Consider the following 13,339-nt stretch of genomic DNA (forward strand, 5'->3'; position numbering starts at 1 on the left):
TTGCACTTGTACTTGTGTAAAGTGTTAATGTTATTCATTAAACTCTGGCAACCAATAATGCCCTGTTGTAATATACGATCGGTTAAGTGCAAAATGTTAAGGACGACTAAGCCCTACTGTATGTTATTAGTGTTAACATTATCATAAAACCACACAATGATTTATGAATCAATATATTTAGGAATGTAACAAAAGACACCATGAATGGTAAACCTGTATTTCTACAGTGGCAGTGACCATGTGATCAAGTTTCCTAAATAGGACGTACAGAGTCACTTCTGGTTGGCCAATCAAATGCATCCTTGTCTCTGAAGAGTGGAGACAAAACGCAGATTCTTTCCATTCAGCACGACAATTTGAACACAATGACATCTCCAAAATTTCTCTTCTATCTGATGTGTTTGTTCTTCAGAAAAGTTGGTAAGTTGTCTTTTTTTGTGACTGTAACTTTGAATTTGTTAAGCCACTACTCATGACATTAGTTCTGATATTCCGTTATGTTTTTCTTATGTTAATGAGGTGCATTTGTTTTGTCTCTCCTATCACTACAGCTCAGACCACTGATCCAAAACTCTCCTCATCTCTTCATCAAGACAGTGGTTTTGTATCAGCTAAAACTGGGGAAAACTTCACTTTGAGATGTTTCTATAAAGGCGATGTTGCTTCAAGGTTTTACTGGTATAAACAAACTCTGGGACAGAAACCAAAGCTCATCTCTACATATGATATATATAATGCAAAGAGGATTTTTCATGATGAATTCAAGAACAATTCACGCTTCACACTAGATATGGAAAATGGTAAAAATCACCTAAAGATCACAGATTTGCATGTTTCAGACTCAGCTACTTACTACTGCGCAAGTAGCGTTACATATATTTTTGAATTTGCGGAGGGAACCTTAGTCAATGTAGAAGGTTCAGGTTTGAAGGTCCCAGCTACGGTCCATCAGTCAGCATCTGAGACCATCCAGCCAGGAGGCTCTGTGACTCTGGACTGTACAGTACACACTGGGACCTGTGATGGAGAACACAGTGTTTACTGGTTCAAGAAGTCTGAAGAATCTCAGCCAGGACTCATTTACACCCATGGAGGCAGCAATGATCAGTGTGAGAGGAAACCCAACACACAAACACACACCAATCTGCAGGTAACTGCACTTTTTATATCTGGCAGCTTGAGTTCACAGAATTTTGCTTTTAAATAAAATAATGTTTTCTGTATTGTACAACCAGAGAACGAAGCAAGATTTCCATCTCCTTCCACAGTGAATGCAGAGGTGTGTACAGTTTTGTTTAACCGAGAAAAAGCCATTCAACCATCTTTTATAGTCTCCCTCTGAGTATTACACACTTTGAGTGGCAAAACTAGACTCACAATACATATTTTCATATCACATCTCTATATTGTTAAATACTCTTGGACAATTATGTGCATTACAGTTTTCTACTACTACTGTATACTGTACATTGTATAGCAACATAAACTTAATTTTACTTGCTTAATTTTTTATTTCTGCACTTTATTTATGTAACTTTATACTCTTATTGACTGATTCTTAGTCTTATTTATGCTTTAAGTTTGACTAGGAGCAACTGTAACTCAACAATTTCCCTGAGAGGATCAATAAAGTATTCTGATAGCGCCACAATTACTTGTTTTATCAATACAATTTCTGTTAGGAACCATATTGTGATAGATCTACCTTTTATATATATTTTTTTACAAGGGTTACCAAGCTGCAGACAACCTCCATTATGCTGCTTTAAGTGTCAACCTGCCCAACAGATCAAGAAGGCAGAGGAACAACACCAACGATGAATGTGTGTACTCCAGTGTTAAACAATAGAGCTGGACATGTTTCATTTGCATTGTGTGAGTGAAATCTGAGGATGTGTAATGTAGATTTAGATATAGATCTTGAGATAACAAGTTTTATTAAGATGCAGATTCTTTGTTGTTTTGCATTTTTCCGGTACAGTTAGGACTTGGGCTGTGTATTGTGCATTTCCATGTACATTTTGTGCCTATAATGATCAAATAAATCTTATTTCTACATAAAACACTTTAACCTTGACACTTTGTGTGTATGTGTGATCAATCCCTGGTTAGCATGGCATGTATCATTTTAGTACTTTTAGTTGCTTTTCAATACGTTTCTTTTATTGACATTCTATCTTGCACTTTCACCGTTCGTGGCTTGAAAATGTCATGGGTGGAGGGGGGCTTACATGGGTTTCTGATTCCTAATTAATATCCACTAAATCTTTTAATCTGCAAAGCACTTTGTGGTGAAGGCTTTTACAGTGCGATGCAAAATAATATTATTATTATTATTATTATTATTATTATTATTATGTGAACTGGAGAAAGCATGTGACTGACAATTTTTTTAACCGATTTGTGGACACACATTTGGTGCATATATGAGACAAGCTGGAGCTCTCTGGCCCAGATGGTGTTTCCTGGAGCTTTTCTACAGCCAATGGTACAACGTACATGATTCTTATTAAAGACAATTCTGCACACAAAAAAAAGATCAATTCAAATTCCCCCCAACAAAAATATCTTATTCGTTCACAGTGTTGCTGTCTTTTTCCTCCTTCCCTTCCAGATCTTTACTCTATTTATTCTGCCACACTGACATCACTAGCGGCGGCTGGCAGAGATAGAAAAATAATCCCATTTTTACGACTTGCATTCAGACCACAAGACCACTCAAGGAAGATGGTTGAATGAGTGAAGAGTTTGTTGTCCGAGGATTCAAAATACTGTGCACGGTCAATATAGCACTATAGCCATTCAATAAGCATTAAATTACATTAAATATAGACTTTGGCCGATGTGAGGCATCCGTGTTTGTTTACTTTATATCATACTGGAGGTTTCAGAGAAATATGAGTCATAACACGTGGACAGTTACTGAATGAGAAACCTGTAACGGTAACTTCGAAATGGCACAAATGCAGCATATGTCTTCTCAGATTGTCTTATTCTCCCATTTCAAAATCATCTCCTCCTTTTTCTGACATCCATTACTGCACTCCAAAAATATTTATCATCACCACCATCTCTCTAGATCTGGGGTCCATTTCAGGAAGGAGGTTTAATCTTGAGTCTAACTCTGATCTCTGAGTTGATTTACCCTGAGATGGGAATCACTGAGTTTTCGGTTCCAGAACAGCTGATTTGAGTTGATTCACTCAGAGTTAAGCGTGTGCACCACGGTCGGCGGAAATACTCATGCGCACATACAGTGAGCACATACAGCGAGTTTGAATATATATTTAGTTTTAAAAAAAAGCAACACAGCGGCTGCTGTAAAATAGCTAGAATTGGTATGGGAGAAAATTGCTGCTCGAGTCAATGTGTAATCTCTAATATAGTGTATTCATTTCATATTTCATCACAGGTAACCTATAATATTACTGGTGAAAACTGGAATGGTAGTAGGCTACACCTATAATTTCATTTAGGTGCAATCCTGCGGGCAAAAAAGTAAACTACTACTAATCCCATTCTGAGGTTGCAGCACCATCATTAACAGAATTAGGATTCGGAAAAATACATAATGTGACACAAAGAATCTGCTGGGATGTAGAGCATGTCCACGATGGGTGACGTTAGTGATAGGAGGATGGATAAGGTTATGTAGGTTACATAACTGATAGACTGGGAAGAAAACAACGATACCGCTCAAATAGGAAGTTATCTGGAAATGAAAATACATCTATAGTCCGAGGCTCAATATCATCTCCCGACATATGTTTAACTCCCTGCAAAGTAATACAGCTTCTTCATCAACGGAATCGTCGACAAAAGGAAATTCCATGTTCGGAAAAAAAACGTTTTATAGTTTGCCTAACAGTTAATAAACCAACCAGGTTTTTTTATTCATGCACATAACAAATGCACAAAACTGCTCCTGATACAGACTGAATGAATGAATGAGGAAATGAAAGAGCGCCATGTCAGAGGGAGAAGACAGAGAAACTCTACGTTTCTTGAAGAAAACCTGCTCCCGACCAGGTTAGGTTCACAGGCTCAGTTACCATAGTAACTGACTCTGACGTTAAGTTACCTCTCTTTCTGAAACGGGCTGGAGATACCCCCCTCTCTCAGGTTTGATTAACCTCCCTTTCTGAAACAGAAAACGCAGAGTTTCCCCTCATCTCAGGGTTAACAAACTCCGAATTTTCACTAAACCAGCTTTCTGAAACGGACCCCTGCTATGCCTCTATTTCTTTTTGGACTAGACAGCAGTCCTTTGGCAGCACTGGGGAAAAGCCACACGGCCTGATAGTTAGCATCTGTTCACAACACTTGAGGCTCTACGAGTTACTGTCTACCTTCCAGTCATTACTCAGGGATCCGTTGACCTCTACCTTTTTACTTTTTAAGCTTTTAGTGCAGCAGGCGTTGTGGTTTTCGACAGGATGTAGCAGTCTTTGCGCTCTCACATGCAATAGATAGAAATACCACACTTCTGAAAATAGTTCTTTAATCAAAGAATACTACTGACACTGAGTGAAATAATTACTAATAGAATAGAATATACCACATTATCAAAATATTGAACAGGATAAACAGAAAACAGTCACTTTAAAGTCCAAAGCCTGTCCAACTTTACCATAGTGGTATCTATTTGCTTTAACTTCACTTCTGGCAAACCCCTAGTACAATGGAGGTCAGTCTTAGTTTTCCACTTCAGGTTATTGCTAACGTGTGTTCCAAGGAATTTAAAAGAGTCAGTCACACCTCAGTGCATTACTGGGTACACACTGGGACCTGTGATGGAGAACACAGTGTTTACTGGTTCAAGGACTAGAGTCTGAATCTTTCTCATGCTGGGATTTACTACTGTGCGCCTCATGTGGACACGTTCTGTTTGGAAACATTTTGATTACATTTTGACCCTGAATATCTGTTGAAAATTAAAATGCAATCTATCCAATAGTTAGTCTGAACCAAAGTGGTGGATAGCGCAAATGAAAGACAAACTCACTGCCATCCTTAGAGCCATACTGCTAGCATGGCTAAAATCAATTCCTCCCTTTTCACTGCTGGATTATCATGGAGACCTTGGCCCATATAAATAGGGCCTGTGGGCACAACAGTGTTGCTTCATGACAACTTTAAAGGGGTGATAGAATGCAAAACTGATTGTACTCCGTCATTGTTGAATAACGACAGTTCGGTTGGTAAATAGGACATACATAGAAGCTCAAAATCCCATTGACACCCCTTTACTATGAAAATCTCATATTTTGAAACTGCAGCTGAAAACAGGCAAATCCCAACAAAGCTGGAAGTTGACGTCAACCTCCCAAAAACCGGAACCTTTGTCAGCCCATGGGTGTATTAAGAGAACGGTCACGCCCCAACATTTACATAGGCTACACAACTGACCTGAAATCAGGTAGTCTTCTGAATCTAGCTAGGTCACGCAGATCTCCGCTATTCCATTACAAAATTCACTTCTGAAACTTTTTTATGCGAGAAATCAACTATGTAAAGCTCAAATATGGGCCGCTTTATGAAAATGGATGGCTAATTGCAAATTTTGTCCGACTGTGTGTTGGAGTTCAGCTGCCGGTGCTGCCTGTGTTGCCTCGCCGCCCGGCCTGCCTTCCTTCACAGACCCCGGCCTGCTATGAGGTACTTTGAGCTCCGTCACGACTGGCAGCCCACAGCACTCCATACCCGCGCAAAGTCACCGTCTCATGGGCTAATGGACAACTAAATGCCCCTGCCCTGACAGAGCTCCAGGGCCTGCATCTCCCCTCTTCCTGCTAGCTAAATGCCCGGTGTATGTGAGTGAGAGCGCGGTCAGCGAGTTTGTTACGCCAGCAATCTCTTATCACAGGTTTCAGTTAATCTTTTAATGTGTGTAATTATAATGTGTTGAGTTATTTAAACAAACGATTGGGGAAATAAACGCCGCTTGTCCGCGAGTCTCATTGATAGAGCCTGCTGCTGGATGTAGCTCTATCAATGAGAGCTAGCTAGCCTCCTCTTAGAATTTCTCTGAAATTCACAAATATTCATTAACTTGAAATCGGACACCGTTGTTAGCTTTATGAAACATTTAGTTAGATGTTGTATATGTGGCGTGACGAAATTCAAACCGTAAATATACTCTAATTACGACCATGAAGCTAACTAGCCGCAATCTGTACACATAGGATTGAAGGGACAGTCGCAGCTAACGAAACCCTTATAGTTCACAAATATTCATTAACTTGAAATCGGACACCGTTGTTAGCTTTATAAGACATTTAGGTATGTTGTATAGCTAAGTGGCGTGACATGCGTGTAACGTGGTAAGAGATTGCTGGTGTAACAAGCTCGCTGACCGCGCTCTCACTCTCACACAACGGGCCATTTAGCTAGCAGGAAGAGGGGAGTTACAGGCCCTGGAGCTCTGTCAGGGCTGCCAGCCTAACGGAGCTCACAGCAGGCCGGGGTCTGTGAAGGAAGGCAGGCCGGGCGGCGAGGCAGCAGCACCGCCGCTGAAGTCCGACACACAGTCTTACCATATTTGCAATTAGCCATCAATTTTCGTAAAATGGCCCATATTTAAGCTTTATAAAGTTGATTTCTCACATAAAAAAGTCTCAGAAGTGAATTTGGTAATGAAACATTGCAGTGTCTGGAATATGAGATTCTGTTGCTTCTCTAATGTGTGTGTATTGGGGATCCGCTCAACCAATCAGCGCGCATCTCTAATGTCTGCGTATGGCAATTTGCTCAACCAATCAGCACGCAGCTCATCTAAATATTCACGAGCATACCATATTTGGAAGAAAAACTCTTGTTACAAATAGGGCCAAAACACAGGGATGCATAAGGGCAAATAAAATATCAACCAGGCCATTTTCAGCCCAACCAATGTTACATACCCCACTAGGAGACCATAAGGAACAGTGTGAAATACTCTATATAATCATTTTATCACCCCTTTAAGAATCCATTAGTGCTATATTATATTCAGACTCTTTTGCTGTCAAAACCCATCAAGGATTTATTAGATTATCACGCCATTGTTTTATTGACTAGCCAATGCATAATCTCTTAACCTTCCACATACTTCTGCCCTATGTAGACGCCAGTACATGTATACTAGAGTAATTTGGCAGACATTTTTGTTCAACATGTCTTGGATTTTCTCATTGGGCGCAGTATGGATTTCAGTGTCTAAAGTCATCTGGCACCACGTACAAACAGCCAAGAAGGAAAAGAAAGATTTGCATGTCGTTTTCTTAGACCTTGCCAATGCCTTCGGGTCAGTGCCTCATGAGGTGCTTTGAGCAGCCTTCAACTTCGTCCAAGTCCCAGAGGGCATCACAAAGCTGGTCAAAGGCTATTTCAAGGACCTCCAGTTTTGTGTTACAACTCAGGCTTGTACAACCGCCTGGCAGCACTTGGAGATAGGCATAATGGTGGGCTGCACCATCTCCCCACTGGTCTTCACCATGGTAATGGTGAAGGTTAATAATTCAAGCATCTTGATGGGTGGTCGGAGGGGAACGCCTGAAGAGCGGGCTGCGGCTTCCTCCAAATCAGGGCGTATATGGATGACATGACTACCATAACAACGACTAACGCATGCACCAAACGCCTGCTGTACAAACTCCAGGGAAACGTCAGATGGGCACGAATGGAGATTAAACCCAGCAAATCCTGCAGCATCTCCATTGTGAAGGGCCAGATCGCAAATGAGAGGTTCCACATCAATGACAAGCCGATACCAACGACCTTGGAGAAGCCCATAAAAAGCCTTGATCGGTGGTACAACCAAGATCTCAAAGACTCTGAACAGGTGGAACAACTCAAGCAGGATACCATCAGTGGCCTGAAGCAGATCAACAGCACTGTTCTCCCAGGGAAGCTGAAGCTCTGATGCTTTCAGTTCGGACTGCTGCCCCGCCTCATGTGACCTATTTCCACCCATGAGGTCACCCTATCTATATTATAGTGGAGCTGACACTCCCTTGGGAGGAAGCCATCGATGAGGCATTTGAAAGGAAAAGGTTGTGATATGCAAACTTGGCTGCGGAAGCAGGGAACTGGGGCTGGAAGGTTAACGTGCGTCCAGTGGAAGTGGGCTGCAGGGGCTTTGTAGCTAGTTCCACCACAAGGCTACTAAAGGAGGTTGGAATCAGATGACAGGCTCAGCAGAATAACAATCAAATACTGTGCAACTGCTGCCGAAAGAAGCAGTCACTGGCTGTAGCTGAAGTGGAAGGAGACTGTATGGGCTGCCAAGACAACAGTACAACACACACCCTGGTCTGATCAGCCTGCGGTGGGCCAGCCTCTGGTGAGGATGTATTATGATAAAAGGCTGAAACACCCAATGGGGCCGAGGTGCTCAACTGATGTGTCGTATTGGAGGCACCAGGTGGTTCATCCCCCAATCCAATCCCACCCAAGAGACATCTCCAACAACAGCTCTTGTGCTGAATTATCAAGGGATTCTAACATCTAGTCCTAGTAAGCATACTGTGCCACCAATTGCCATCAATTTTGCAATAAATAGTAAAACCCCTGTGGTTAACTGAGCTACAGCCAAAGTCTAAACAACATTTATGTCAACCAATAATGTAGTTGGTCAGATTCTTTCCCATTTTCAATATATTTCTGCCAGCTATGTTAAACATTTGTTAAACATCATTTGTTAAACATGGCACAGTAAGCTTTTCAATTGACTTGTATTGGATGGTCAAGTTTGCTAAATTATGCCTTGTACATATATTACTGCATTTGTTACAGTTTGGCCTTTCTATATCCCAGCTACTCCGAAACCTGTTGGCCCTTACCCCTATGTTCTTGTTTTTTTTCAATCAATTTTAGTGCAATTGGCTTTGTGGTTTTCTACAGGATGTAACAGTGTTTGCACTCTCACATACTATAGATGCTCTTAAAGACAGAGACCACTAAAACATCCCTCCCAGAAAAGTGCAGTCCTTATCAGGTAATGTACGCAAACGGCAATAATGTTACTTACTCGAAATTCTACTTCAAATACGACAGGAAAAGTATGTATGTATGTATGTATGTATGTATGTGTAAAAAACAATAACATTTATTGATTGAGCCTCCATGCCTGCTTCTCCAGACTGTAACAGCTCTCCCCTCTGCCTCCAAAAAGTCTGGACTGTAATTAACTCATCCTGCACAAAAGCACCCATAAGAACTTTTTTAAACAAACGTATATGCACAGACACGCCTACACTCAGCAGTAGCCACTTTATACAGAACACTACAAAAACTGATTATGAATCAATATTGTATCTCTTTAAGACTGGAACCAAACACACCGACAGTGAGCATGTGATCGCAAGTTTCCTAAATAGGATGTACAGAGTCACTTCTGGTTGGCCAATCAAATGCATCCTTGTCTCTGAAGAGTGGAGACAAAATGCAGATTCTTTCCATTCAGCACGACAATTTGAGCATGATGACATCTCCAAAATTTCTCTTCTTCTATCGGACGTGTTTGTTCTGCGGAAAAGTTGGTGAGTTGTCTTTTTTGTGACTGCAAGTTTGAATTTGTTAAGCCACTACTCATGACATTAGTTCTAATATTCCGTTATGTTTTTCACGTGTTAATAAGGTGCATTTGCTTTGTCTCTCCTATCACTACAGCTCAGACGACTGATCCAAAATTATCCTCATCTTTTCATCAAGAGAGTGGTTTAGTATCAGCTAAAACTGGGGGTAACTTCACTTTGAGAGGTTTCTATGAAGACAATGTTGCTTCAAGGTTTCACTGGTATAAGCAAACTCTGCGACAGAAACCACGGCTCATCTCTACTTACTACAAGTATGAAAAATATGGAACATTTCATGATGAATTCAAAAATAATTCACGCTTCACATTGGATACTGAAACAGGTAAATACAACTTGAAGATCACAGATTTGCGTGTTTCAGACTCAGCTACCTACTACTATGCAAGTAATAAATTAATTATTGAATTTGCGGAGGGAACCTTAGTCGATGTAGAAGGTTCAGGTTTGAAGGTCCCAGCTATGGTCCATCAGTCAGCATCTGAGACCATCCAGCCAGGAGGTTCTGTGACTCTGGACTGTACAGTACACACTGGGACCTGTGATGGAGAACACAGTGTTTACTGGTTCAAGAACTCTGAAGAATCTCAGCCAGGACTCATTTACACCCATGGAGGCAGGAATGATCAGTGTAAGAGGAAACCCAACACACAACCACACACCTGTGTCTACAAGCTGCCGATGAAGAGTCTGAATCTTTCTCATACTGGGACCTACTACTGTGCTGTTGCCTCATGTGGACACATTCTGTTTGGAAACGGGACTAAGCTGGAGTTAGAAGGTAAGGAACTTTTCTAGCCGAGGTTGTTGCTTCTCATAGGTACTCATTAGTAGGGCGTGGACGATGCGCCCTTGTCCTGATTCAATTCTTTCTGTTTTGCTGTGAACGGCTACAATGTAGTCGCCGTTGGCGGTATGAATAGAAAATAATAAGGTAAATCATTGGTAGAAAAAAAAAAAGTATTCTAAGGAAAATAAAAAAAATTTTTACCATGCATACTCATGAGGACTTTCTAAATACATTTAGGATTAGAACAGAAAACCTGCTGAAAGATCTCTCTCTATTGTCCCTTTTTCTAAAGATGAAGACTCTCCTGTCTTGGTGTATTTCTTGAGTGGAACTTCGACATTCACCACCATCCTGAGTGTTTTACTGGCTCTCACAGTGTGCGTGATGAACAAGGGAAACAGCTGCCAATCTAAAGGTAACTGCTAGTTTGTATGACTTGTAATCACAGATTTTGACTTTTAAATAAAAGTAGCGCTGTCAGCATTAACGCGTTAATCACGATGCGATTAAGACCAATCATAACGCGTAAATTTTTTTAAATTGCATTAATCGCATGCCGCAATTCATTAATTCATTTTACACTTCACTCAGCTTTGCGTCCTGCCTAACAGTCTACTATTTTGATGCTTTGCCTCACTGTTATCATCAAGCTGCCAAACGTCCTCGTACACATCCTGCTGCTGCAGCCTGGCTGCAGGCATGACAGCAGCGCGCTTATTATTTTCCAAAACGCGCTCAGTAGACAAGTGGAAAACCATATGATTGAAATATCACCAAAGCACGTCAAGCTTAAGCTACCACCTACGAGCTAAGCATATTACAGTTAACGTGACTGAGGTGGATGCTAGTGGGCTCAGGCAAAGCACTATTTTGGAGAGTGCTACTCACTGATCTGTGGATGAAACCAAATCCAAAAAAATTACTACAGCTCTTGCAAAATGGGTGGCAACTAACTGCAGACCTGTCAATATCGTAGCAGACTCGGGTCTTAAAGACGTACTACGGTTGGCATGTTCGGACCCGTCTTATACATTGCCGTCGAGGGGGACAGCAGTTTCACGCATACACAGCCTGTATGACACGGAGAAAGCAGCCCAACTGGAACTGCTGCAAGGTGCTGCAAGCGCTGTCTCATTAACTGGTGATCACTGGACATCAGTGACTAATCACAATTATTTAGGAGTTACTACACACTATATGGACTCTGGTAAGGATAGGGATTTTTAGTTTTTTAGTTAAGTACTTGGAGGAATTGTGCGATAATGACAGATTCACACATTTTGCTTTTGTTAATATGTACTTAAAAACAGTTCTGAAATGCAAAATAGAATTTTAATCATGTGATAAAACATGCGATTAACTATAGAAATTCAGCGATTAAAAAAAATTAATCGTTTGACAGCCCTAAATAAGACTTTTTTTCTGTTTCACAACCAGAGTCTCAAGCCAGATGTCCAGCTCCCCCCACAGTGAAAGCAAAGGTGATTAAAAAACTATAAACCACCTGCTAAACTACCGTTAAGACACATTTTTATTGCTCAATGCACAATTTTTTGCAAGGTTTTCATTTCTGTCAAAGACAAAATAATGATCGTCTGATATATATTTTGTTACCAGGGTGACCAACACGCTGAAAACCTTCATTATGCTGCTTTAAGTGCCGACCTGTCCAACAGATCAAGAGGACAGAGGGATCCCACCTGGAGTGAATGTGTCTACTACAGCGTAAAGCAGTAGAACTGGACTTATTACATTTGAACTTTGGAGTAAGTCAGGATTTTCTTAGTGCCTCGCTGGATGTGTAACAAAGATGTATATTCAGGTTTGAAATAAATTTGCTTTTATAGCTTCTTCGTGGTCTGCAGACAAAATTAAATCGCTCTATTCTCAACTTATGTGCATATTAACAATACTTTTTGATGTCTGTGTGGCAAATAAACCATGTATCTCAAATCATATTTAAGTGCTTATAAATAAATGTTTTTTTCATGACATAAACAGTATATTTAGAAGCTCAAATGGATGCCATAAAAGTCACTTGCATGCTTTATTATAATTTTTTTCTATAAAAAAAATATATTTTATACTCATTTTTTTAACCGAATCATATGTGTTTTTATGCCTTAATGATCAAATAATAAAAAATTGAATGCACTATGAGTTTGAAACAGTATGTGTGTGTGCATGTTTGATCCAACAGTTTCTTCATACATGAGTGGCTGTTGGCACTAAATAAGTGTCAGAGAACGTGGTTGACCTCACCAACCCCGATCAATGTTAAAACTCAATTGTTCTGGTGCGAAAGTGAAATGGCACACAAAGGTTTTGTTATGACCTAAAAACATGAGGCTCCACTACTTTACAATGTTACTGTATAATTAATAAATTGGATTTTACCGATGCAAAAATGTCAGAAAACAATGCACCGCTAGTCCATGCCAAATTGTATCCAGTGCACTCACATTGGCACTTTCATGTACGCTCACTTATGTAAATCAGTGAATTTTCCCATCCCTAGTTACTACTGATGGATAGTTTGACCGTGAGGCTGCTACAGTATAGTCATAGCATCATCAGAGATCAAACAGTTGGTTATTCGCACACTTAAAGATGCCTGGTAATTCAATTAAATATATATACTTTATGTCTGTCACGGAAGGAGCAGGAGTCAGGCTGGAGGTAAGTGAAGCTGAACTTTATTACACAAAATCCAACAGGAGGAACAGAGAGCAGGTCTACAGGCAGCACACCGACAGGTACAACAAGTAGTTACTGAGAGCGAGTCTAAGTGTCGTGGCGCGCGCACGCACGCACGCACGCACGCACGCACGCACGCACGCACGCACGCACGCACGCACGCACGCACACAAAGAGTGAATGTGCCTCTGCTACTTATAAAGATGGTGGACTGATGAGGTGCAGGTGGTGAACTGATGACGTGGCATAACGAAGTGCAGGTGTGAGTGATCAGTGG

General features: G+C 40.8%; 2 protein-coding genes across 2 annotated transcripts; both read left to right on the forward strand.

Moving 5' to 3' along the window:
• Nucleotides 1–365: 365 nt before the first annotated feature.
• Nucleotides 366–1,962, forward strand: LOC114545431 (uncharacterized). Its single transcript, XM_028563701.1, has 3 exons — nucleotides 366–420; nucleotides 552–1,150; nucleotides 1,730–1,962. Exons 1-3 carry the CDS (start codon nucleotides 366–368, stop codon nucleotides 1,847–1,849), a joined length of 774 nt encoding a protein of 257 aa, XP_028419502.1. The 3' UTR covers nucleotides 1,850–1,962.
• A 7,492-nt stretch (nucleotides 1,963–9,454) lies between these two features.
• LOC114545813 (uncharacterized) lies at nucleotides 9,455–12,102 on the forward strand. Its single transcript, XM_028564348.1, has 5 exons — nucleotides 9,455–9,521; nucleotides 9,652–10,356; nucleotides 10,658–10,780; nucleotides 11,803–11,846; nucleotides 11,983–12,102. Exons 1-5 carry the CDS (start codon nucleotides 9,461–9,463, stop codon nucleotides 12,100–12,102), a joined length of 1,053 nt encoding a protein of 350 aa, XP_028420149.1. The 5' UTR covers nucleotides 9,455–9,460.
• The last annotated feature ends 1,237 nt before the right edge of the window (nucleotides 12,103–13,339 follow it).

Source organism: Perca flavescens, chromosome 19, assembly GCF_004354835.1.
Source record: "Perca flavescens isolate YP-PL-M2 chromosome 19, PFLA_1.0, whole genome shotgun sequence".
In the NCBI taxonomy this organism is placed as follows: Eukaryota; Metazoa; Chordata; class Actinopteri; order Perciformes; family Percidae; genus Perca; species Perca flavescens.